Source organism: Gorilla gorilla, chromosome 10 (assembly GCF_029281585.2).
Source record: "Gorilla gorilla gorilla isolate KB3781 chromosome 10, NHGRI_mGorGor1-v2.1_pri, whole genome shotgun sequence".
NCBI classification, from domain to species: Eukaryota; Metazoa; Chordata; class Mammalia; order Primates; family Hominidae; genus Gorilla; species Gorilla gorilla.
In genome coordinates, this window is record NC_073234.2 from 36903105 (window position 1) to 36928379 (window position 25275).

Below are 25275 nucleotides of genomic sequence, written 5' to 3' on the forward strand. Positions count from 1 at the left end.
TTACAAGTTTTAAAAAAGTTTGGCCGGGTGCGGTGGCTCACACCTGTAATCCCAGCACTTTGGGAGGCCGAGGCGGGCAGATCACGAGGTCAGGAGATCGAGACCATCCTGGCTAACATGGTGAAACCCCGTCTCTACTAAAAATACAAAAAATTAGCCGGGCGTGGTGGCGGGTGCCTGTAGTCCCAGCTACTCGGGAGGCTGAGGCAGGAGAATGGCGTGAATCTGGGAGGCGGAGCTTGCAGTGAGCTGAGATTGCGCCACTGCACTCCAGCCCGGGCGACAGAGCCAGACTCCGTCTCAAAAAAAAAAAAAAAAAAAAAAAGTTTAATTTTGATAAGATCCACATATAAGTACATTCATAACATGCAAATGAGATGCTGAGGAATCAGCACTACTATAATGTTGGATGAATATATCTTTCATTAGTAAAGTAAAACAATTATTATTACTGAGTACTTCAATCACCTCTGAACATTCTTTAGCATCAATGTTCATAAAAAGTTGAGTTTCTGTGCTAATAAAATAAAATTCTTCTAATGGTATATCTGCCCACAAGGGTGTCAGATAAAATCATCAGCTATTCCTAGCTGCTTATGAGTCACATGTTTCCTTTATTAGTGAGCAGCACACACTTTTATTTAAACCATTTTTAGGGCAGCAAGAAATGCTGACATTGCTTTAAAGGCTGATACTATCTATGATGAAAAAAGTATGATTAACTGTTAGGCACAATTTATGTGTAATGAGAAAAACACAAATTATCAGTTTTTATTAATGAAGAGATTTCATTAAAAGAGCAAGGACATAAAGCAGGCTCAATAGGATGCTATGCCAAAATCATCAGTACAGTTAAATAGGTGTCGTCTTCCCATAAATATGTACACTGTCCTTGCTGGAAAACACTTAAATACCCAAGTTATAGAAAAAGTCATTGTACCATCTGAATTTGTTTTACTTCCTCCAACCAACAAAAGGAAACACATGCTTCTCCCTCAATTTTTTGAGAAGAGATTAGATAATTATATTTTTACAGTTGTGATTATTACTTTAAGTCATGTTTGCTTCATAAAAGATAGGGCCAGGCTGAGTGTGGTGGCTCATGCCTGTAATGCCAGCACTTTGGGAGACCAAGGCGGGGGGCAGATCACTTGAGGCCAGGAGTTCAAGACCAGCCTGGGCAACGTGGTGAAACCCATCTCTACTAAAAATACAAAAATTAGCCGGGCATGGTGGTGGGTGCCTGTAATCCCAGCTATTCGGGAGGCTGAGGCAGGAGAATTGCTTGAACCTGGGAGGTGCAGGTTGCAGTGAGCTGAGATCAGGCCACCGCACTCCTGCATGGGCAACAGAGTGAGACTGTCTCAAAAAAACAAAACAAAAGATAGGGCCAAATATATAAAAGTCTGAGAAATATGTTAAGACCTAAAAGAATGGTTGGGCAGGTTAGGCTGTCAGTGGTTGTTATCCATTCACTAAACTCAATATTCTTCACATCATAGTTTTACGTGTATGTGGTCTGGCCTTCTCATGAAACAAGGTTATTCACTAATGTCTTTTAAAATAAAAAGAAGTGTGGTCAATTATGGATTATTTTTATAATTAATTTCACATCTAGAAATCCATCTCTTCCTTGGCTTACAAAAAATGACTTTATACACAGTAATTATTTCATAGTAATTATTTCATAATAATTATGGCAATACATCTCAACAAACTAGGCACAGAAGGAACATATCTCAAAATAATAAGAGCCATCTATGACAAACCAATAGCCAACATCATTCTGAATGGGCAATTCCCCTTAAGAACTGAGACAAGACAAGGATGCCCACTCTCACCACTCCTACTCAACATAGTACTAGAAGTCTCAGCCAGAGCAATCAGGTAAGACAAAAATAAAAGGCATTCAAATAGGAAAACAGGTAGTCAAATTATCTCTCTTCACTGACAATATGATTCTAAACCTAGAAAACCCTAAAGATGTTGCCAAAAGACTCCTAGACCTGATAAATAATTTCAGCCAAATCTCAGGACACAAAATAAATGTACAACAATCAGTAGCATTTCTATACACGGACAAAGCTGAGACTTTATCAAGAACGCAATCCCATTTACCATAGCCACACACAGACACAAAAATACCTAGGAATACACTTAACTGAGGAGTTGAAAGATCACTACAAGAACTAACACTGCTGAAAGAAATCATAAATGACACAACAAATGGAAAAGCATTCCATGTGCATGGGTTGGAAGAATCAATATCATTAAAATATCCATACTGCGCAGAGTGATCTACAGAATCAATGCTATTCTTATCAAATTATCAGTTATTTTTCACAAAATTAGAAAAAACTATTCTAAATTCATATGGAACAAAAACAGAGCCTGAATAGCCAAGGCAATCTTAAGCAAAAAGAACAAAGCTGAAGGCATCATATTACCTGACTTCAAATTATACTGCAGAGCTACGGTAACCAAAACAGCATGGTACTGGTACAAAAACAGATACACAGACTGATGGAACAGAATAGAGACTCCTAAAATAAAGCCATACATCTACAACCAACATATCTTTGACAAAGTTGACAAAAATAAACAATGGGGGAAAGGACACCTTATTTGATAAATGGTGCTGGGAAAACTAGCTAACCATATGCAGAATAAAACTAGACCCCTACCTCTTACCATATACAAAAATTAACTCAAGATGAATTAAAGACTTAAATGTAAGACCTCAAACTACAAAAATTCTAGAAGAAAATATAGGACATACTCTTCTATACATTGTCTTAGGCAAATAATTCATGATGAATACCCCAAAATCAAATGCAACAAAATAAAAAATAGACAAAGTAGACTTAATTAAACTAAAGAGCTTTGGCACAGCAAAAAGAACTCTCAACAGAATAAACAGACAACCTATAGAATGGGAGAAATTATTTGTAAACTATGCATTTGACAAAGGACTAACATCCAGAATCTATAAGGAACTTAAACGAATCAACAAGAAGAAAACAAACAATCCCATTAAAAAGTGAGCAAAGGACATGAATACACTCTCCTCAAAAGAAGACTATGCGCCGGGTGTGGTGGCTCACGCTTGTAATCCTAGCACTTTGGGAGGCCGAGACGGGTGGATCACGAGGTCAGGAGATTGAGACCATCCTGGCTAACAAGGTGAAACCCCGTCTCTACTAAAAAATACAAAAAATTAGCCGAGCGTGGTGGCACGTGCCTGTAGTCTCAGCTACTCGGGAGGCTGAGGCAGGAGAATAGCGTGAACCTGGGAGGCAGAGTTTGCAGTGAGCTGAGATCGCACCACTGCACTCCAGCCTGGGCAACAGAGCGAGACTCCATCTCAAAAAAAAAAAAAAAAAAAAGAAGACTACGCAAGCTGCCAACAAACATGAAAAAACCACTAATCATCAAAGAGATGCAAATCAAAACTGCAATGAGATACCATCTCACGCATAGTCAGAATAGTCAGAATGGCTATAAAAAAATTAAAAAAAGTAACAGATGCTGGTGAGGTTGTGGAGAAAAGGGAATAATTATACACTATTGGTGGGAATGCAAATTAGTTCAGCCCCTATGAAAAGCAGCTTGGAGTTCTCAAATAACTAAAAATAGAACTATCATTTGACCCAGCAATCCCACTGCTGGGTATATAACCAAAGAAAAATAAATCATCCTACCTAAAAAGACATGTGCTTGTATGTTTATCCCAGCAGTATTCACGATAGCAAACACATAGAATCAATCTAGGTTCCCATCAATGGCAGACTGGATAACAAAAATCTGGTACATATACACTGTAGAATACTATGCAGCCATAAAAAAGAATGAAATCATATCCTTTGCAGCAACATGGATGCAGCTGGAGACCTTTATCCTAAGTGAACTAATGCAGAAACAAAAAACCAAATACTGTTATGTTCTCACTTATAAATGAGAGCTAAATCTTGCATTCACAACCTTTCCATCTGTGCTGTGGAGCCCATCATATTGTCTCGCCAATCCCAGAAATCAATTCTTGTAATCATCCCACTTATTTAATGCATCAAAGATGGACACAAAGATGGAAACAACAGACACTGAGGACTCCAAAAGTAGGGAGGGAGGGAGACAAGGGCTGAACACTTCTTATTCGGTACCACGTTCACTATCTGGGTGATAGGATCAATAAAAGCCCAAACCTCAGCACTACACAATATACCCTTTTAACTAAAGCTTCACACATACCCTCTGAATCTAAAATAAAAATGGTAATTAAAAAAAAATTGTGACAATACATAAATGTGTATACATTATACTAGTAAAATATATCAGGTGTCTGGCCCAAATCTGCAACACTGGAAAAAAAAGTTTAATGTTACATTACTGCCAAAATGTTATTTTTAATTTTCTTTCATTTATTTATTTAGAGACAGGGTCTCACTCTGTTGCCCAGGCTGGAGTGCCATGGTGCAATCACAGTTCACAGCAGCCTCAATCTCCCGGGATCAGGTGATCCTACCACCGCAGCCTCCTGAGTAGCTGGGACTATGGGAGCATACCACCACCCCTGGCTAATGTTTGTATTTTTTTGTAGAGACAGGGTCTCACTGTTGCTCAGGCTAGTCTTGGAACTCCTAGGCTCAAGCTATCCTCCTCCCTCAGCCTCCCAAAGTGCTGGGATTACAGGCGTGAGCCACCGCACCTGGCCCAAAATGTTATTTTTTAAATGGTAAAAGGAATCAGTTCACTTTAGGGTAAGACTGATGTTTGTTTTAGATCTGGTAATGATTCTAATACTCCACAGAACTATGTATTTTTTTTCAATTGTATGGGAGGAAAGTGCTGACAAGTATGCAGAGTGAAATAAACAGTGTGCTGAAATAAAGTCTAGAAAGCAGTACATTTTTAACGATGGGCCAAAGACTGAATACCATTTATACTGTGTATATAAGATATTTAAACATAAATATCTTAAACATAAAATTATGCAAACTTTTATAAGGCTGCATTCTTTTTAAAAACCAGGTAGCTTAAAATATCAGAAATGATTGTTAAATCAATTTTTATTAGCATAAACCACTAACAATAAGATGAACCAAGACAGAAATCATTTTTTAAATGCTTCTCTGATTTTAGATCGGGAAACCACTTACATCACTTCTTTATTCCTACGAGGCCCTTCAAAGGGTCTAAATGGCAGTGATCCAGTAGCTGCATGGTAAAATGTTACCCCAATGCTCCAAAGATCAACTGTTGCTCCATATTTCTTCTGATGATCTTTTCTTAGCACTGCTCTCTCATACATATCAGGGTGCTAAGATTAAAAAAAAAAGAAAAAAATCATGAACCTGTGACCCATTTCATTATACAAACAAATGGATACTCAATAATGCTTAGAAATTCTATTTTGTTTTCCTAATAACTTCACTTTCCCAATCTGAAAAGACTATTTCACACCTTCCCCTCCCTCCTCAAACCTTCACCACCACCTCCTTTGATCCTCAATTTTGATGACCCTGCTTCATAATTTAATGTGGAAATGGAAGGAATCAGACCAGCACTCCCTTATGCCCTTTACCAAATACAACCTACCTGAATCTGTGTCCGTTTTATTTTTTTATCTTTTTTTTGAGATGGGGTGGAGTGCAGTGGCTTGATCTTGGCTCACTGCAACCTCTGCTTCCCGGGTTCGAGCGATTCTCCTGCATCAGCCTCCTGAGTAGCTGGGACTACAAGTGCTTGCCATGATGCCTAGCTAATTTTTGTATTTTTAGTAGAGACAGGGTTTCACCATGTTGGCCAGGCTGGTCTTGAACTCCTGATCTCAAGTGATCCTTGAGGACCTTAAGAGCCTTGGCCTTTCAAAGTACTGGGATTACAGGCGTGAGCCACTGCACCTGGCCAATCTGTGTCCATTTTCCAGGCTTACTTTCCAGTCACAATGGAACTGCGCCTATACATGGCCAACTTTTCCATCTGTGCTGTAGAGCCTATCATATCATCTTGCCAATTCCAGAAATCAATTCTTGTAATTATCCCACTTATTTAATGCAGCAATGTTTCCCTCTGTTCTGATTCATTACTTTCTGCTTACAAACATGCTTTAATATCTCCCATTTTAAAAGATCTCTAAATTGACCACAAAACTCCTTTCAACAATTACCCAATTCTCTGCTTCCCACCACAGCAAAACTTCTCAGTACAGCTGTCCATGCTTATTATAACTGCCTTACTCCCTCATCTCCCATTCAGACCTAATGTATTAAATATCATATGTATGCTCTAACTTCCAAAACTACCTTGGGCCTTGAGCTTCAGATTCATATATCCTACTGTTCTCTTGATATCTAAAAGGCAGCTCAAACTTAACATATCCAAAATTGACTCTTGGTCTTCCCACTTAAACTTGTTTCCTCCTAAACTTTAAGTAAACAATACCACCACATATCTAGCTGCTCATACCCGAAACCTATCAGGCAGCCTTAATTTCTTTGCCTTATCCCTCAAATGCAATCTGTCAGGGTAAGCGCATTTAATTTAATGAAATTAAATTCTCTAGAATCAATTCAGAGGACTAACTTGACTGGGTTCACTGGGGATCTACTGACATTAAACACACGTCCTTACACATAGGACATATTACACCAAGCTTGTCCAACCTGCAGCCTGTGGGCCACATGTAGCCCAGGACAGCTTTGAATGTGGCCCAACACAAATTCATAAACTTTCTTAAAACATTGAGGTTTTTTGCGATTTTTTTAAATAGCTCATCAGCTATCATTATTTTATGTGTGGCCCAAGACAATCTATCATATTTTATATGTGGCCCAAGACAATTCTTCCAGTGTAGCCCAGGGAAGCCAAAAGATTGGACACTCTGCACTATACCATAGTCACTGAGAACAGATGGAGCTTCTAAGAAATTGTTTAGGAGCTCACAGAACCTAACAGATATTCTGATGGACATTTTGTTCTGCAGAGAATAACCAGTGGTCACACACAGCATGGCCTCCTGCCATCTGCCTTCATGAAAGTTATACACTGGCAACTTGAAGATTTTTGGAAGATAAATCTTAAAAAGTGTACGTATGGACCAAAGTAGAGTTACCACATAAATGATCCCAAACCAAAACAATTCCTTATGACATTGTAGGATTTAGCTATGGCCCAGGGAACTGGGAACCAGTGTAGGAAATGCTGCTGGGAGGGGCTTCTAAATGATGCAATCTGTGACTCTCACTCCCAAAGGATCACAATCTCTGATTTCTGGGGGTCGGGGTGGCGGGGGGGTGCTGGAGATGGGGGTGGGAAAAAGACTCTTTTGAGAAATACATTTTAATGAGAAATCAGAATGCAGACAAGTATAAGATCTGGGAAGTGACGTGAGTGTCCAAACATATGCCTACTAGATATATGGGATCTCAGTGGCTTTGCTGGTTCTGTAGCACAGCACATAAAGTGATTATTGTCCAAAGACGTGATTGCCAAACCTTTGACCTAGCAGCTGGTACTTAGTGTGTAAATGGTGTCATGAAGAGGGCAAGAGTACCTGGATATGTCTGATGCCTTCTGGAATATAAAGCCTCCTGGGAAGAGGGGACACAGTGATTCCAGAAGGAGACAAAGACGGACCTCCTTACACGGTGCAATAATATACTGCCTAATTGGTACAGCTGGAAGCTATTCTCTGGGAGTGATTAACTTGGGGTGGCTTGACACATGCTGGTCTGATACATTTGTGCCCACTGGCTCTGTCCTGATGTGTTACTGGCTTGGTGTTACTGGGCCTGGGCTATTGCATCTGGAAGAAGAGCATAAGGATAAAGCTACTCCAAGGTTTTCAGGATTATATTACTGAGATGATATCCATCATATTAAAAACAGTAAAAGAGACAGGGTGTGGTGGCTCACATCCTGTAATCCCAGCACTTTGGGAGGCCAAGGTGGGTGGATCGCTTGAGGTCAGGAGTTTGAGACTAGCCTGGCCAACATGGTGAAACCTCATCTCTACTAAAAATACAAAAATTAGCTGGGTGTAGTGGCACACACCTGTAATCCCAGCTACTTGGGAAGCTGAGGCAGGAGAATTGCTTGAATCCAGGAGGTGGAGGTTGCAGTGAGCTAGGATGGCACCACTACACTCCGGCCTGGGCAACAGAGTGAGACTCTGTCTCAAAAGTATACATATATATATATAGACACAAAAATATTAGCCAGGTGTGGTGGTGTGCACCTGTAACCCCAGCTATCTAGGAGGCTGGCACATAAGAATCACCTGAACCTGGGAGGTGGAGCTTGAGTGAGCTGAGATTATGCCACTGCACTCCAGCCTGGGCAACAGATTGAGACTCTGTCACAATAACAACAACAACAAAAACAAAAAACAGTAGAAGAATGTTTTCTTTGGACTTTAACATACAAAAGAGAGAGAATTTAACATCTGGGTTGTAGTTCCTGGGAGCTTCAACACGAGGGAACTTTCCAATTAAATGTAGAATATAGCTAGGCTGCTGAGCCTTAGACTATTATTTATCTCATTCTGGTGCACTGTATTTGAATATTTCCCATTCTGAAATAGGAAATAAATAGAATGGAGTTAAATTTCAGCCTAGAGTACAGCACAGACTTGGAATTAATTTATTTAATGTTTTGCTCTTCCTGTTAAAAGTCTTAGAGGCAAAAGCTAAACTGTGTTCCCAGGAGGTTACATGAAAGATTAATAGTTGGTATTGGGGGAGCAACCTCATGAAGGCTGGTACAGGATTGCTGTTTGCTTGTTACAGTGATTATCATGATTGGAAAAGGCGGAGACCAGACACTGAAGGACATACTGCAGTATATGTGACAGTTCTGAAAAATGATCCTCCTATATATAGCCTGAATGACTTTAGAATATTCTGCCAGATACTTGTGCAAGTGAGAAATCTATTTCGAACTCCATTTTATATATAACAAAGTATTTTTGCACAGCTTTTCCAAAAATGTAACTATATTTAAATTTACTTTGTTTAGTTAGAAACTTTACCAAAAATTGTTCACTACTTTGGAAAATCATGTCAATAACAATACTACCATTTGTGATGTGATTCACTAATACAACATGAGTTATCACTGCACTTGTATTCAAAGTAGTATTACATATAGGTGCAAGCATATATCACTACTTAATTTGTTTGCTCATGAAGCTGTTTCTAAATTTTTACATATTAAATATCTATTATTTTATTATAAAATATGTTCCTTTACATTATTAAGATATGCTATTTTAATTAGGTGTGCAGGTTTATAATATTATCTAGGAATTTCATTTCAAGATACTGAAGGGAACACTACAAAATATTCATTATAAAAAGGGGGTATTGGTCTGACAGGGTTTAAACTACTAGCCTATCTGATCTGGCTAGCCCCCTGATCACTTCTTCAATTCCAGCTCCTTCCACTTGCCTCTTTACTCACTAAATTCCAGTAAAACTGCCATCTTTTCTGTTTCTCCAACTCCTGAGGTCATTCTTGTCTCCAGGCCTTTACAGCTGCTGTTTTCTCTGGGCCTGATGGAACCAGACTGAAGCCCAAGAACACTCTTAGAGCAGTAAACCTTGGCAAGCAGTGCCCTCCTGGGAATGGTAGTGTCTTGAGCATTCATCTACTGTGGCTTTGGCTGACAGGTGTGGGCTCCAGAGACAAGGAGCTGGGCCTGGTGAACTAGCTTTTAGAAATAGGCTATTCTTACAGAAGGTGGGGTTGGGGAAAAAAAAAAAGTACTGGGTGAGAGAAAGAGAAAGAGAGAAATTGAATTTTTGAACAAGTTATCTAATCATTGAATTTGAAGGACACGGGCTTGAGCTTGCTACTGGAAAGGAGGCAGTCTGGAAGAACACGGCCTTGAGCTATTTATTGGAGGCTCACTGCTCTAAGAGAAAAGACAAGGGGAATGTCTGAACTGGGGAAAGTGAAGGAATCAGGAAGTTGCCTTGTACCAAAGCTCTGGTGTGAATTCAGCAGTGTTGCTTCTAGAAGCAGAAAGCATGGTCTAGCCAAATATAACTGAGAAGACCACCAACAGAGAAATGAGAATGAAGATGTGTGTTGACTCAGTCACATGTTGAGGCCCAGGAAGAGACAAAAGGATAATAGCAAAAGCACAAATGTCATGTAGGACGGAGAAAGGAGCAGGAAGGGGGTGATTTCTTCTTGTCTAATTCTGCTTGGTGTTCTCGGCAGGCTAAGATGAAAGTCCCTGGTTTTGTGGAGCTTACATTCACGTGGAGAATTCAGGATATGAAGCCTGATTCCACTCGCCAGAAACGTCTGAGTCCTGCCTCTGTTCCAGCCAAGAGTCTCAGGAAGCTTGAAGGTGAATTCATTACAACTGTACTTCCCTCTGCTATCTAGGTTCTATGACACATTCTCCAGATCCACAATGACAGGGAGTTCACTGTATCACAAAGCAGCTCATACGTCACAACTCAGACAGCCAGAGGACCCCACAGGCATCCTGGGCCCTCAACAACACAGGTTGTAGGGGAGAGGAGGCTAGACTGATGCAGTAGGGTTCAGACTAATGCAGTAGGCTAGACTGATGCAGTAGGTTCTCAGCAGAGATGGAGGGAACTGCCGAGGAGTATGAGGACTGGTGGTTGAATTTCTTTTCTGCAGGGTGAGGTAGCTTTCACAGGGCCAGGGAACGGCCACAGAACAGCAGTCAGAACGGTGTGCCTGGCTTGCTTCTTTTTATCATTTCATGTCAGTTCATTTAGTCCTCAAAGGAGGCTTTCCCAGGCTATCTTTCTCCTGCTAGTCACTCTTTATCTTATTACCTTAATTTATTGTCTTTGCTAAACTTTAATGATCTGAATTTACTTTACTTACTTGTTAATTGTCTTTTTTCCCTACCAGAATGTGGGCTCCATAAGAGCAGGAATACTGTGTATCTAGTTCACCATAGAAGTCTGAGCACCTAGAACAGTATCTGGTATATAATAGGCACTTCATAAATATTTGTGCAATGAGTGAATAAAATCCATTTTTAGGTACTTTTTTTTTTTTTGCTGAGACGGAGTCTCGCTCTGTCACCCAGGCTGGAGTGCAGTGGCACGATCTCGGCTCACTGAAACCTCCACCTCCCAGGTTCAAACAATTCTGCCTCAACCTCCCAAAGTAGCTGAGATTACAGGCACACGCCACCACACCCAGCTAATTTTTGTATTTTTAGTAGAGATGGGGTTTCACCATGTTGCTCAGGCTGGTCTCAAACTCCTGAACTTGTGATCTGCCCACCTCGGCCTCCCAAAGTGCTGGGATTACAGGCATGAGCCACCATGCCTGGGCCAGGTACCTTTTTTTAAAAAATTAAGAGACAGAGTCTTGCTTTATAGCCCAGGCCAGACTGCAGTGGTGCAATCATAGCTTACTGTTGCCTCAAATTCCTGGGCTCAAGGGATCCTTCTGCCTCAGCCTCCTGAGTAGAGCTGGGTGTACAGATGTGCGCCACCATGCCTGGCTAATTTTGTAATTTTTTGCAGAGATGGGGTCTTGTCATTGTGCCCAGGACTGGTCTTGAACTCCTAGGCTCAAGCAATCCTCAGCCTCCCAAAGTGTTGGAACTACAGGCATGAGCCACTGTGTCTGACCCATTCTTAGGTACTCTTATCTAAAAGATCATCACATATATCTACAGATCAATTTGGGGTTACCAATTGTTAGGATAACAATTTAAGACATTTAGTTCATGCCAGACTTAGAATAATCTGAATAAAGCTACAGGGTGTGGTAGATATCTTTCATCTTATAAAATTACAACAGCACAATACAAATGCAAAAGAGTCACTGATTCTATGACTTTTAAGACAAAACCCAGAGCCATGAATAATCAGTGAGCTATATATATTAAACTTCCTGATTACATGTTAAAAGTATTTACTTTTAAGTATATTTTCTTAAGTATTTCAAATATTTACTGACTCTACAAAAACACACCTACATAAACTTTTTCAACTACAGAGCTTTTCTAGCTTTCTAAAATTTCAAGTTAGATCTTCTCAGGGGCATTTTGTGTGTGTGTGTTTCTAACAATGGTCCTTTTCGTCATTCAATAACCAACTCCCCCAAATAGAATTATCTGTTTCATAAATATAATGAATATATAAAAAACAGTATTATAACAAGCTTGTAATATATTGACGGCTCATCAAAAAACAGAGCCTTTTAATTTAGATCCATAGCATCAGTAAAACTAAAGAATTTAAGGGTGCTACAAAACTTCCAAGAATTTTTAACAGAAAAATAACAGCACCCTTGGAAGCAAGTACCTAATTCCCATGTTGCACATATTCACTAGAATAGAAAATTTAATTTTTGTCATAAAAATGACATTTTATAGTGAATTGGCTGACCAATTACCCAATTATAATTACAATATATCAAGCTTCTTTAAATGAAAATATTAGTGATGCATGACTTACCAAATATTCTTCTGTGCCATACAGAGAAACAAACTGCTCATCATCTTCTAATTCTCTAGCTGCACCAAAATCTGTGAGTTTGTACACAGACTGTCCATCTTCCCCTATAACACGCATGATATTTCCTGGCTTGATATCACGGTGCACTATACCATTCTCTCGTAGATGATTCATTCCACCCACTTCAACAATATAAAACAAAATAAGTCATAATGTAGATATTTACGTGTATGTGTGCATGTCTCAAATTCATTGATATAGTCACCCAAACTTAATATAAATTTTTCCATAATTTGGTTCAAAGTAATTTTACTCAAAGAATAGATAATAAATATATATATATATAAAAGATCTTATGTTTTAGTTATAAGAAGTTTTAGAATGATAAAAATTAATGTGGTCTAAGGAAGAATCCAGTGTCTCTTAAGTACTACCAGGAAAATGTACAAAACAGTCTTAAGCATATGATTTCTTGAATTACTTTGGTTATATATATGTGGGTGATCTGTTTAAATATAAAAATAATAAAGATTCCCAAAAAAGATATCAATCTTTCACCAGAGTTTTACATTTCTTTATCTTGGGAAGAAAAATTCCCTAAAAGTAAACTGGACTCAATATGTAAAATAGCAAAAAAGAAACAGAAAAACAGCAAAGTGTCAAACTTGTTTCCATAAAAATGTATTCTCATATGCTTGGCACTATTCCAAAAAGCCCATTTTTTTCTTTTCTTTTTTCTTAAGGGCAAAGTTGTCTACTTTGCTGAAATTAAGCTATTTTGTCTAACTGACAGTGTCACTGAGTGATAACTTTATACATTTGCTTGAGGGCTGATAGATGAATGTTCAAATTCAAAATATGTAAAAGGTTTAGGGGTATCAATGTATAATTATTAAAACTCAGGACTACCAATACACTTAGGAAGACATCATATCTAAAATTTCTATTTGATTAAACAGGCTGTAGCATACTAGTAATATTGTTTTTCTCTCATTGTATCCTCACCTAAATAATCACTCTGCTTCCAGTGTCAAGTTCATGAATTCCCACCAACCTTTTACCTTATCACCTGACTTTTTCCCATTCCTCAAATATTTGATTCATTTCTCTTAAGATGTTATTTCCTTTGATTGCAGTATTTTTTTAAAAAATAGGTTCACTGAGATATAATTCACACATCATTCATCTTTTTAAAGTGTACAATTCAGTCATTTTTAGTATGGTCACAGAGTTATACAACCATCACCACTGATTTCAGAATACTTCTGTCACACCAAAAAGACAACTCATACCCAACTCCATCTTCTCCTGATCCCCCAGAAACCACTAATCTGTTTTCTGTCTCTATAGATTTGCCTATTCTTGACATTTCATATAAATGGAATCATATAATATTGCAGCCTTTGTGTCTCGCTTCTTTCACTTAGCATAATGTTTTCAAGTTCATCCATGTGGTAGCATATATAACTACTTCATATCTTTTTGTAAACAAACAATATTCCATTGTATAGACACACCACATTTTTGTTTATCTATTCATCAGCTGATGGACATTTGGGCTGTTTTCATCTTTTTTTTTTTTGCTATTATGAATAATGCTGCTAAGTACACTGGAGTACAAGTTTTTATATGGATATGTTAATTCTTTAGGGTATATACGTAGCAGTGGAACTGCTGGGTCATTTGGTCAAAAGTTAAATAATTCTATATTTAACTTTTTGAGGAACTCCTAGACTGTTTTCTAGAATGGCTGTATCATTTTATAATCCCACCAGCAAAGTATGAGGATTCCAATTCTCCATATTCTTGCCAACACTTGTTTTTTTTTTTTTTTTTGAGATAGTCTTGCTTTGTTGCCCAGGCTGAAGTGCAGTGGCACATCAAGGCTCACAGCAGCCTCAATCTCCTGGGCTCAAGTGATCCTCCCACCACAGCCTCCTGAGTAGCTGGGACTACAAGTGCATGCCACCATGCTTGGCTATTTTTTATTTTATTTTTTGTAGAGACAGGGGCTCACTGTGTTGCTCAGGCTGATCTTGAACTCCTGGACTCAAGCAATCTGCCGGCCTCCACTTCCCAAAGTGCTGGGATTACAGGCGTGAGCCACCATGGTTGGCCCTGTTTGTCTTTTTGATATTAGTCATTTTCATTGGTATAAAGTGGTATTTCATTGTGGTTTTGATGAGCATTTCCCTAATAACCAATGATGTCGGTTATTAATTAATTAATGTTGAGCTTTTTTTTATGTACTTGTTAGCCACTTGTGTATCTTCTTTGGAGAAATGTCTATGCGAATCCTTTGTCCATTTTTAAATTGGGTTATTTGGCTTTTTATTGTTGAGTTGTCTGGATAAAAATTCCTTGTCAGGTGTATGATTTACAAACATTTTTTTCTCATTCTATGGGCTGTCTTTTCACTTACCTGATGTCCTTTGAGGCACAAAAATGTTTAATGCTGATGAAGTCCAATTTATGTATTTCTGGTATTTGTGCTTTTGGTGTCATATCTAATGAAGCATTGCATAAAGGTCTTCAGTTTTGAATGGAAGATATTTTTTAAAAATTCTGTTATTAAATTTTATATACAAATGATATCATATAAATAAACAAACATACCCACATCTCGCAAAACAATTAAGAATTCAGATTCTGGTAGTCCATAGGCATTAGAAGGTTCTTCTAAAACAGTGTATAAACTCCCACATGGACAAAATTCCATAATAAGTACTTTATGTCTTGTTGTTGTCTGAAAAAAAAAAATCATTATTTGGGAATCAACATAAAAAATAAATTTTGATTACATGCCAGTACTTATCTGATTTCATTTAAATGTAGGATTTGCTACAATGATGAAGGCACTTTGCTTCACCTGAGATTCAGTATCTGTTGACCATACACATATAAGAATTAATATCTTCCGGCCGGGTGTGGTGGCTCACGCCTGTAATCCCAGCACTTTGGGAGGCTGAGGTGGGCGGATCACAAGGTCAAGAGATTGAGACTATCCTGGCCAACATGCTGAAACCCAGTCTCTACTAAAAATACAAAAATTAGCTGAGTGTGGTGGCACATGCCTCTAGTCCCAGCTACTCAGGAGACTGAGGCAGGAGAATCACTTGAACCCGGGAGGCGGAAGTTGCAGTGAGCCGAGATCACACTACTGCAGTCCAGCCTGGTAACAGAGCGAGACTCCATCTCAAAAAAAAAAAAAAAAAAAAAAAAAACTAACATTTTCCAAATTCCTATTAGGTGAAGAAGTTGGATTTGTTTTTGAAGACAAACCACAGTAAAAAGTAGCTAAATCTGAACTACAAAATCATTGGTACAATGTTACAATGGTTTTGTTAAAATTATCTTAAATTCCTTTTTTTTTTTTTTTTTGAGACAGAGTCTTGCTCTGTCACCCAGACTGGAGTGCAATGGTACGATCTTGGCTCACTGCAACCTCCACCTCCAAGGTTCAAGTGATTCTCCTGCCTCAGCTCCCAAGTAGCTGGGATTATGGGCATGCTCCACCATGCCTGGCTAATTTTTCTATTATTTTGTAGAGACGGGGTCTCACTATGTTGCCCAGGCTAGTCTCGAACTTCTGGGCTCAAGCAATCTGCCTGCCTCAACGTCCCAAAGTGCTGGGATTGCAAGCATGAGCTACCACACCCAGTCACTTGAATTTCTTTCTTTCCTTCTTTTGTTTTTTGAGACAAAGTCTCGCTTTGTCACCCAGGCTGGAGTGCAGTGGCGCGATCTCGGCTCACTGGAATCTCCGCCTCCTGGGTTCACGCCACTCTCCATTCTCCTGCCTCAGCCTCCTGAATAGATGGGACTACAGACGAGTGCCACCACACCCGGCTAATTTTTTTGTATTTTTAGTAGAGACGGGGTTTCACCATGTTAGCCAGGATGGTCTCGATCTCCTGACCTCGTGATCCACCCACCTCGGCCTCCCAAAGTGCTGGGATTACAGGCGTGAGTCACCACACCAGTGTTGAATTTCTTATGTATAACAGTACATTTAGGACAACAGCTCTTCTAACCTCTTAAAATGAAATTTTTCTTATAATGACTACTGTTACTTCAAGGAATGGAGTCCTATCCTTAAAAATAAATGGGTAGCAGAACAGCTGAGTGGTCCCTCTTGCAGCAAAGCTCCAGTCTGCTCATTTGCATCTGAGATGCTGATTTGTTTTAAACCTTAATTTTAATGTACCATTGATTATAATTCTTCATCAATTTAATAACAGCATTACGGGGAAAAAGAAATACCATCAAATTACATATACACAATGATTATAAGATGCATGACAATTTCACAATCTGAAAATCTGAATGAGTCTTAAAATCTACTATTCATCTCCAACTTTTTATCCTTTGTTTCTTTTCTAATTTTTTTCTACATATCTCCAAAACACTTTTATAAAATATTTTAAATTACTCTCTGGCAGTCATTTCAAAAAAGAGAGAGAAATAATTGTAATAGAAAAAAAAAACTGTTGCTTTTAAATGATAATGTATGTTGATTGTTGAAAATTTGGGAAGTATACATAATTCCATTACCTGGAGATAATGAATTAATATTTTGGCGTATTTTCTTTCAGTCTTTTTTCTATGGATGAAATAATGTCATAGATACATAATGCTGTTTGCATATTACACTGTATATATTAAGATCATACTACACATATATTTTTAATCCTGATTCTTCTCACATAACATCATATATAAGGTGTTCCAAGAAGATTAAAATTTTGGTAAATATCTCTTTTCATTACCACTTAACTATTGTGTGGTAAAAAATTAACTTTACCCAAAGAGAAGTCACGCTTTGCCCTTGGCTACTGGAAAGTGATCTCTGACCCCTAAAATGTCCTATCTGAAAGAACAAGACTTCTGTCTTTGTTCCTCTGGGGGCTTTGGCCACTGGAGAGTCTAACAGCATGATTTAGGATGGGGGCTTAATGGAGACTAAAGGAATTACCCCAAACCTCTGGAAGGAGTTGGGGACTAAACGTCAGCAATACAGGCAATAAGTGATCCAGCCTCAGTAAAAACCCTGGACACCAAAGGCTTGGGTGAGCTTCCCTGACTGGCAATACTTCATGCATACTGTCATACATCAATGCTGAGAGAGTAATGTGTCCCTCAGGACAAAGAAGCTTCAAGATTGGAACCCTCCCACATTCCACGCTTTGTGTCTCTTCCTCTGGCTGGTTCTAATTTCTGTCTTTTTGCTACAATAAAACTGTAATTATAAGTATAGCACTCTCCTCAGTTTTGTGAGTCATTCTACATTCCAGTAAATTACCAAATCTGAGTGTCATGGGCAACCCCCACATTTGTAGCCGGCTGGGATGATGTAAGGGTAGTCTTGTGGGAACTGTTCTCTCTGTGCAGTTTGCCAAACTCCTTTGCAATTGGTATCAGAAGTCTTGAGCAGACTTGGCAGTGTGCAAGGCTATGCTCTTAATCTTGAGTTTGGCTAATTCCAGGTAACTATCTGCCACACATTCTAATTTATTCAACTTATTTAACCATTCTTTATTATAAACAGGATGCCAATTAACATCTTCATGCATAAAATTATATTTCTGATTACTTCCTAAGAAATAATCACTAAAAATAAAATCACTCGGATAAAGAGTATAAACTACATTTTTTCCCAAAGATTTTATTGACTGCTCATGTTTAAAGGGATTAAAATAATTTCTATTTCCATTATTTCTAGATTACTTTTCCTAATGACATTCTTAATTCCACTATTTCCCCTTAAAAAAATCAATTCTTTTATAATTGGACTTCATATCTTAAACTGTAGGACTCTTGAAATTTTTATTCACGAAATATAAAATTTTTATTTTTTTAAAGTTCGATTTTTCTTTTTATAATTATTTTTTCTTTTTATAATTATTAGATTTAACTTGTTACCTTCCTTTTTCTAGTAATAATGCTGGTAACCATATTCAATACCCTTTTATTTCCTTCTTTCCTTTTTTTTTGAGACAGGGTCTCACTCCATCACCCATGCCAGAGTACAGTGGCACAATATGGTTCACCATAGCCTTGACCTCTCAGGCTCAGGTGATCCTCCCACTTCAGCCTCTTGAGTAGCTGGAACTATAGGCGTACACCTCCATGCATGGCAAATTTTTGTATTTTTTACAGAGACAGGGTTTTGCCATGTTGCCCAGGCTGTTCTTGAATTCCTGAGCTCAAATGATCCTTTCTTTCTTTCTTTTTTTTTTTTGAGATGGAGTCTCCCTCTGTTGCCAGGCTGGAGTGCAGCGGTGCGATCTCAGCTCACTGCAACCTCTGCCTCCTGGGTTCAAGCAATTCTCCTGTCTCAGCCTCCCAAGTAGCTGGAACTATAGGTGCGCACCACCACGCCCAGCTAATTTTTGTATTTTTAGTAGAGACGGGGTTTCACCACATTGGCCAGGCTGGTCTCAATCTCTTGACCTCGTGATCTACCTGCCTCGGTCTCCCAAAGTGCTGGGATTATAGGTGTGAGCCACTGCACCCAGCCGCAGCCGGCCGCCCCCTTTTATTTCTTACACTACTGTTTCTGATTCCATTTTTATGATATTTTATTTCTATTGTTCTATCTATTCAAGAATCCTTTAGGATAAAGTATTTGGTTGTACAAACCCTAATTTTCAACAGTTTTTTAAAAAATCCATTTTTTAATATTAGGTTCTATCTCTTGACTCATAACTACAATAAATATAAGACTAAAGTTTTACTACTTACCTCCTCTTCAATAGCAAATAATTTGACAATATTTTTGTGATTTAGTTTTTTCAACACTTCAAATTCTCTCATTTGAACATCCACTGGACGAAGGAAGCTTATGTTATTAAATACTTTGATAGCAAATAAATCACCAGTTTTCTTTAAAAAAAACAGAGAAATGTTTTATTTATTCATAATATTGTAAAAGAGATTAAAAGGTAGCATTAGAACTCGCTATTGCAACTTATTTTCTTACAGAACATCATGCATCTTTTAGGCACAGGGAATCTGTATGAGGACTCTTGACTTTTCTAAAAAGTTAAAATGAATCAATTAACTGCTCAACATTTCTTTCAAATTACACCTTTTGGAATTCAGAAAAGGATATTTTCTTTCATATTATAAATAAACCTTTCATGAGGATACAGTAGGGGCAAAAATAGTCACACATCAGAAGATAAAAGCCATAATAGTATCAAAAGCAAAATCATCTTTTAAAGACGAAATAGAAAGTGAAACTCATAAGGGCTTCTCCAAGGCCTAATAATTTTAAACTAATCAAAGCAGGAGAGAGAGACTGAACACTATATTCCACCTATTAGATTTTTATTAAGAATATCAAAGTAATACAGTTAACTTTTCAGAATTATTTTGTAGCTAGGACAATGTGGGGGAGGGGAGTGGGGAAAGCAGGAGTTGCAGAGCCAGGCTAAAGTAGACTTCCTGGTTGGTTTCTGCCCCTGCTGCCCTGGGTTACTTTCTGCAACTCTACCTAGATGACCAGGGCAGGCTGTTCCTTCACAGACCCTCTCTAGAGGAGTAAGGGCATTTATTTCTTCTTCTCTACTGATGTACCACAGCATCCCACTCTCACTCTTTCATGACCTAGATCACACACAAAATTACAAAGCACAGCTGTAGCTGGGAGGGAATCTTAGAGGTTCAAAACACATGCTTACATTTCAGGTAAACATCATATTCATATGTTCTTCTTATTAACCTTCCTTTAAGATTGTCTTTCAGACCCTCTCACTTTCTTCCAATCACTCTAATGAGCAAGCCTCTCCCTCGTGGCCAGTCCAGATCTTGAGTTTAGCCTTATATTTTCCCCCATTTATCCAAGGTTGAACTTCCCTAAAGCAAGCAGGAAAATCCTTTTCTCTTTGAGCTTGGGGTTCAAGCACATTTCATGGCTAAAGACATTTCATGGCTCTCTGTCAGGACCTCTGTACTGTTCCTGCTTTGGAGCCCTCTTTATACTTTCCTCAGATTCACCACTTAGAGCCATCACCCTCCTCTCTCACTCCAGAATCGCATGATCCTTTTCTTAAGGCCATTTAACTGCTTCATAATCCTATGTGATTCCCCTCACCCTGGTCATGCAAAATACACAAATTGATATATATTCTTTCTAGAGGAAAATGAAAGATGAAAGAGCCAATGACCATTTTCACACATATGAAAAGAGAAGAATTTAAGTACAGTTCAGTTTCACTGTTTTTCCCTCAGTTCAGCAAGGGTTAAGACACTGCCAAATCTATGCATCACCCAACAGAGTGATTTCTCTTAAGCTGAGACAGGCCTCAAACTCAGTCTAAAATTAGGAGAATCCTAACAGAGAAGCAAGCAGGGAAAATAATACAATTTTGCAATATACCCACTGACCTCATGGTCATTATTTTCCAAACTTGTGTAGACTACATCATGCCTGTGAGATTATCGGGATCCAGGTGGAAACGTACTATTTTCCCTTTATTCACCTACACAGTCATCTATTATTCACTAAGTCAAAGTGTATACAAATAATAGAGACCCATATGTATATATATATATATATATATATACACACACACATACATATGTATGTGTGTATATATCCATATGTGCAGATCAACACATCCTTCAAGTCTCTTCCCTTCAACTTCACCATGGTAATCACACACATATACACACACCCACACTCATACATTAGTAACTAAAAGCAATTTAATAAAAAACAGATTAAGTAGGTAATATACTTTGAATAACAAGTAATAAATGTAAGAATTTGGTCATTCTAAGAAATAATATAAAAGGGCTAATATCATGGTAAAAATCCTTTAAATAGTTAAAGGGAAGCAGGATTTTTTGTAGGATATAGTCCTAAACAGTTGAAACTGCCGTCATTAAGATCAAACATGGTTTCTCAAAGCACATCCCTAGGAAAACTGTTGGGGACTAAAGACTAGACTGGGCCTTGGCAATCTTGTGTGTGTGTGTGTGTGTGTGTGTGTGTGTGTTTAGTAGAGACAGGGTTTTGCCATGTTGCCCAGGCTGGTCTCAAAACTCCTGGACACAAGCAACCTACCTGCCTTGGCCTCCGAAAGTGCTGGGATTACAGGCGTGAGCCACCATGCTCGACTTCACAATCTTTTAATTAATTCTTATACTTCTGAAATTCTCATTTTAGATTTCCACACTATAATGGGTAAAGTACATATTTGTTTCCTTTGGAGAACTTTAGGTTGTCTTGGGGTAGTCTAATCAGTCCTCATTCATTCACTTATTCTTTCATTCAGCAAACATTTACAGAGTGCATACTATGTGTAGTCACTTACATGAAGGACACTGAGTATCTAAGTAAGGAAAGAGGAGCAGGATATGTGACGTATCTTCTAGTGCCAGGCCCTTTCAATATGTCTCATCCAGTCTCTATCACTATTGACTATCTCTCATCCCATCAGCTTCCACTTTACTTCCTTTCTAATCAATCTTGCTACTAAACTCGAAACTGTGTCCAGTTAATGTGCAGTATAGCTAACCACACATTAGCTATAGTAATATTCACTAGGTCTGCCATAGTGCCTGACACATACCAAGTGATTATTAAAAGTTTGTTAATTTGGACTACAGGAAGATAAGATGATCAGACGTGTTCTCAGTGCTAAATTCTGAGGCACTGGTCATTTTCTCCTTGGCATAAAACAAAAGCAATTTCTAGGACGGAGTACCCAGGATTGATCACAAGTAATCTGAATAAGAATCCAGAGCTTGTGGATAATTCTAGATACAGGGGGAGGAAAGCTAAAAGTTGTCCGTATGGTACTTCTGATTCATTCTCTATGAGCCATAAAGGGTGTTTATAGTCAATATTCTCTCCCCAGAGGAAACAGCCCCTCCCCCATGTATGCTTATCTCATTGTCACTGACAGAACTGACTGGTAGTCTCAAGAATACAGGAAAAGAGGAAGCAATTCCTCTCTACTAAAACGTTTAGGGCCCTATTTCTGAAAATAAGGATTTAGGAAGCTCCAAACATCATTTAGCTCGAAACAAATTCATAGCACTGAAAAATTATTTATATTGTAAATGAACTTTGTACTCCATTTTTCCAGCTTCTTTCTCAGAATAGGCTCCATTTTTCCAGCTTTTTCCCAGAATAGAAAGTTTAATTATCTTCAATTTCTTAATTTTAAATTATTTTAACTATTTTTAATTTCATCCTCCACATTGAATCTAACACAAAATCCTTTTTTTTTTTTTTTTAATTGAGTCTCACTCTGTCACCCAGGCTGGAGTGCAGTGGTGCTATCTTGGCTCACTGCAGCCTCCGCCTCCTGGGTTCACACCATTCTCCTGCCTCAGCTTCCCGAGTAGCTGGGACTACAGGCGCCCGCCACCACGCCTGGCTAATTTTTTTTGTATTTTTAGTAGAGACGGGGTTTCACCGTGTTAGCCAGGATGGTCTCGATCTCCTGACCTCGTGATCCGCCAACCTCGGCCTCCCAAAGTGCTGGGATTACAGGCGTGAGCCACCGCGCCCGTCCCCTTTTTGGTTCTTGAAGTGCCTCTGGGAATAATCTTTTTATTTTATTCCCACTTCCACTACCAGGTTCTGATTACCTTATACCAAAATATGGTCTTTTCAACCTGGGCTCCTTGTTGAGAATCTCATTTTACTCCAATCTACTTTGTAGGATGCTGTTTTAGTGGGGGCACTTACCCTTACCAGAGCCTATCAGAAACACCTGTGAGTTCCCCTCCCACTACACATCTGCCTCCCTACCAACCAAAATGCCACATCAAATGCTACCTCAACTCATTACACTGAACTTCTGTCAGTGAAATCACTCTCTACCATTGGGGAGCTGGGCTGGGGAAAGCATCAAAAGGCACAACACTAATCTTTCCCAGTCCATTTTCAACCAATCTGTTTTCCTCCACTCACTAACACTTAACCTGTGCCACCACTGGGTAGATATGTTCACTGCCTGACACAGCTATGCCTTAAATGACCACAAAAATCATTAAAACAATTTCTTCAGACAAAGGGATCAAAATCACCAAGTCACACACTTTAGTGTCAACATGCATCTTAGAACAAAATACATACAGTGATAAAAGATCTTCAAAGTTTTCTCTGTACCAACCTTATGTCTTCCACGAAAGACATTTGCAGTAGCTCCTTGGCCTAAAATATCAGATAAAAGCCACAGATGATTAGAAGTGCTCTGCATCTTGGCTGGATCAGGCAATCCTCTTGTTATACTAAGAGAAAAAAAAATTTGCAACTATGTTTTAAGGGAGTAACACAGCTAAGAAACAAATGTTAGCTGTTTTTAGTCTCAAGTAAGATCACCTATTATCTGTTACTGACATGAAGTGTATAAACAGTTCAATATAAATATCGTAAGTTTCAAAGTATTTTCAAGTCATAAGTTGCTAATTGATATGGTATGAACAAGTCAAAATATGAACCATTACGATTCAAGTTAGATTTTCCTCTGGAGAGACGGATCTGAATGTTCAGTTCTAGCCAATGTAGATTTTTACTTTCAACTTTTTAATCAATATCACTTTCTGTGCTTAACTCTTTGGTGTTACCTTGTCTGTTTCCATTCGTCTAAAATTCTGCAGGGATGACTAAAATTTGACATAATGGTATAAATGGATTATTAAGAGTAACTCTAAGTTGAAGATTAAAGCAAGATGCCATTTTCCCCATGACCTTCATTTTGTTTACATTTTTTCCCTGTAAGTTAGTATACACTACACATACTATAATAAAATACAATAATATGACAAAAAAAAATCTAAGTTTCAGCTGGGCGCAGTGGCTCATGCCTGTAATCTCAGCACTTTGGGAGGCCGAGGCAGGCAGATCACCTGAAGCCAGGAGTTTGAGACCACCTTGGCTAACATGGCAAAACCCCGTCTCCACAAAAAATACAAAAATTAGCCGGGTATGGTGTCAGGTGCCTGTATCCCAGCTACTCGGGAGGCTGCAACAGGAGAATAACTTCAACACGGAAGCAGAGGCTGCAGTGAGCCGAAATCGTGCCACCCCATTCCAGCCTGGGTGACAGAGCAAGACTCCATCGCAAAAAAAAAAAGAAAAAAAAAATTTGGCCAGGCGCGGTGGCTCACGCTTGTAATCCCAGCACTTTGGGAGGCCGAGGCGGGCGGATCACGAGGTCAGGAGATTGAGACCATCCTGGATAACATGGTGAAACCCCGTCTCTACTAAAAATACAAAAAGATTAGCCGGGCATGGTGGCGGGCGCCTGTAGTCCCAGCTACTCGGGAGGCTGATGCAGGAGAATGGCGGGAACCCGGGAGGTGGAGCTTGCAGTGAGCCGAGATCGTGCCACTGCACTCCAGGCTGGGTGACACAGCGAGACTCCGTCTCAAAAAAAAAAAAAAAAAAAAAAAAGATCTGAGTTTCTAGCAATATTCAAGGCTAAAATGCTGTATGAGCTTTGAAAAAAAAAACATTAACCAATAACATACATTCAATTTAATTCACTTATCACAGGGCTGAAAGAAATATCTATTTCTCAGCTGGGTGCAGTGGCCCATGCCTGTAATCCCAGCACTCTGGGAGGCCGAGGTGGGCGGATCACAAGGTCAGGAGTTCGAGACCAGCCTGGCCAATATGGAGAAACCCCGTCTCTACTAAAAATACAAAAAAATTAGCCAGGTGTGGTGGCGCATGCCTGTAATCCCAGCTACTCGGGAGGCTGAGGCAGAAGAATTGCCTGAAACCGGGAGGCAGAGGTTGCAGTGAGCTGAGATCGCGCCACTGCACTCCAGCCAGGGTGACAGA

General features: G+C 38.9%; 1 protein-coding gene across 1 annotated transcript in view; it reads right to left on the minus strand.

The window, feature by feature from the left end:
- Positions 1–25275, minus strand: part of TBK1 (TANK binding kinase 1) — a 50372-nt gene that overhangs the window by 22848 nt on the left and 2249 nt on the right. Inside the window, exons 2-6 of the mRNA XM_019039387.4 lie at positions 23600–23717; positions 19209–19349; positions 15081–15210; positions 12465–12646; positions 5157–5317 (exon numbers count right to left, since the gene is read on the minus strand). Of these exons, the coding sequence (XP_018894932.1) occupies positions 5157–5317; positions 12465–12646; positions 15081–15210; positions 19209–19349; positions 23600–23686 (701 nt within the window). The 5' untranslated portion in view covers positions 23687–23717. The remainder of the gene's footprint in view (positions 1–5156; positions 5318–12464; positions 12647–15080; positions 15211–19208; positions 19350–23599; positions 23718–25275) is intronic.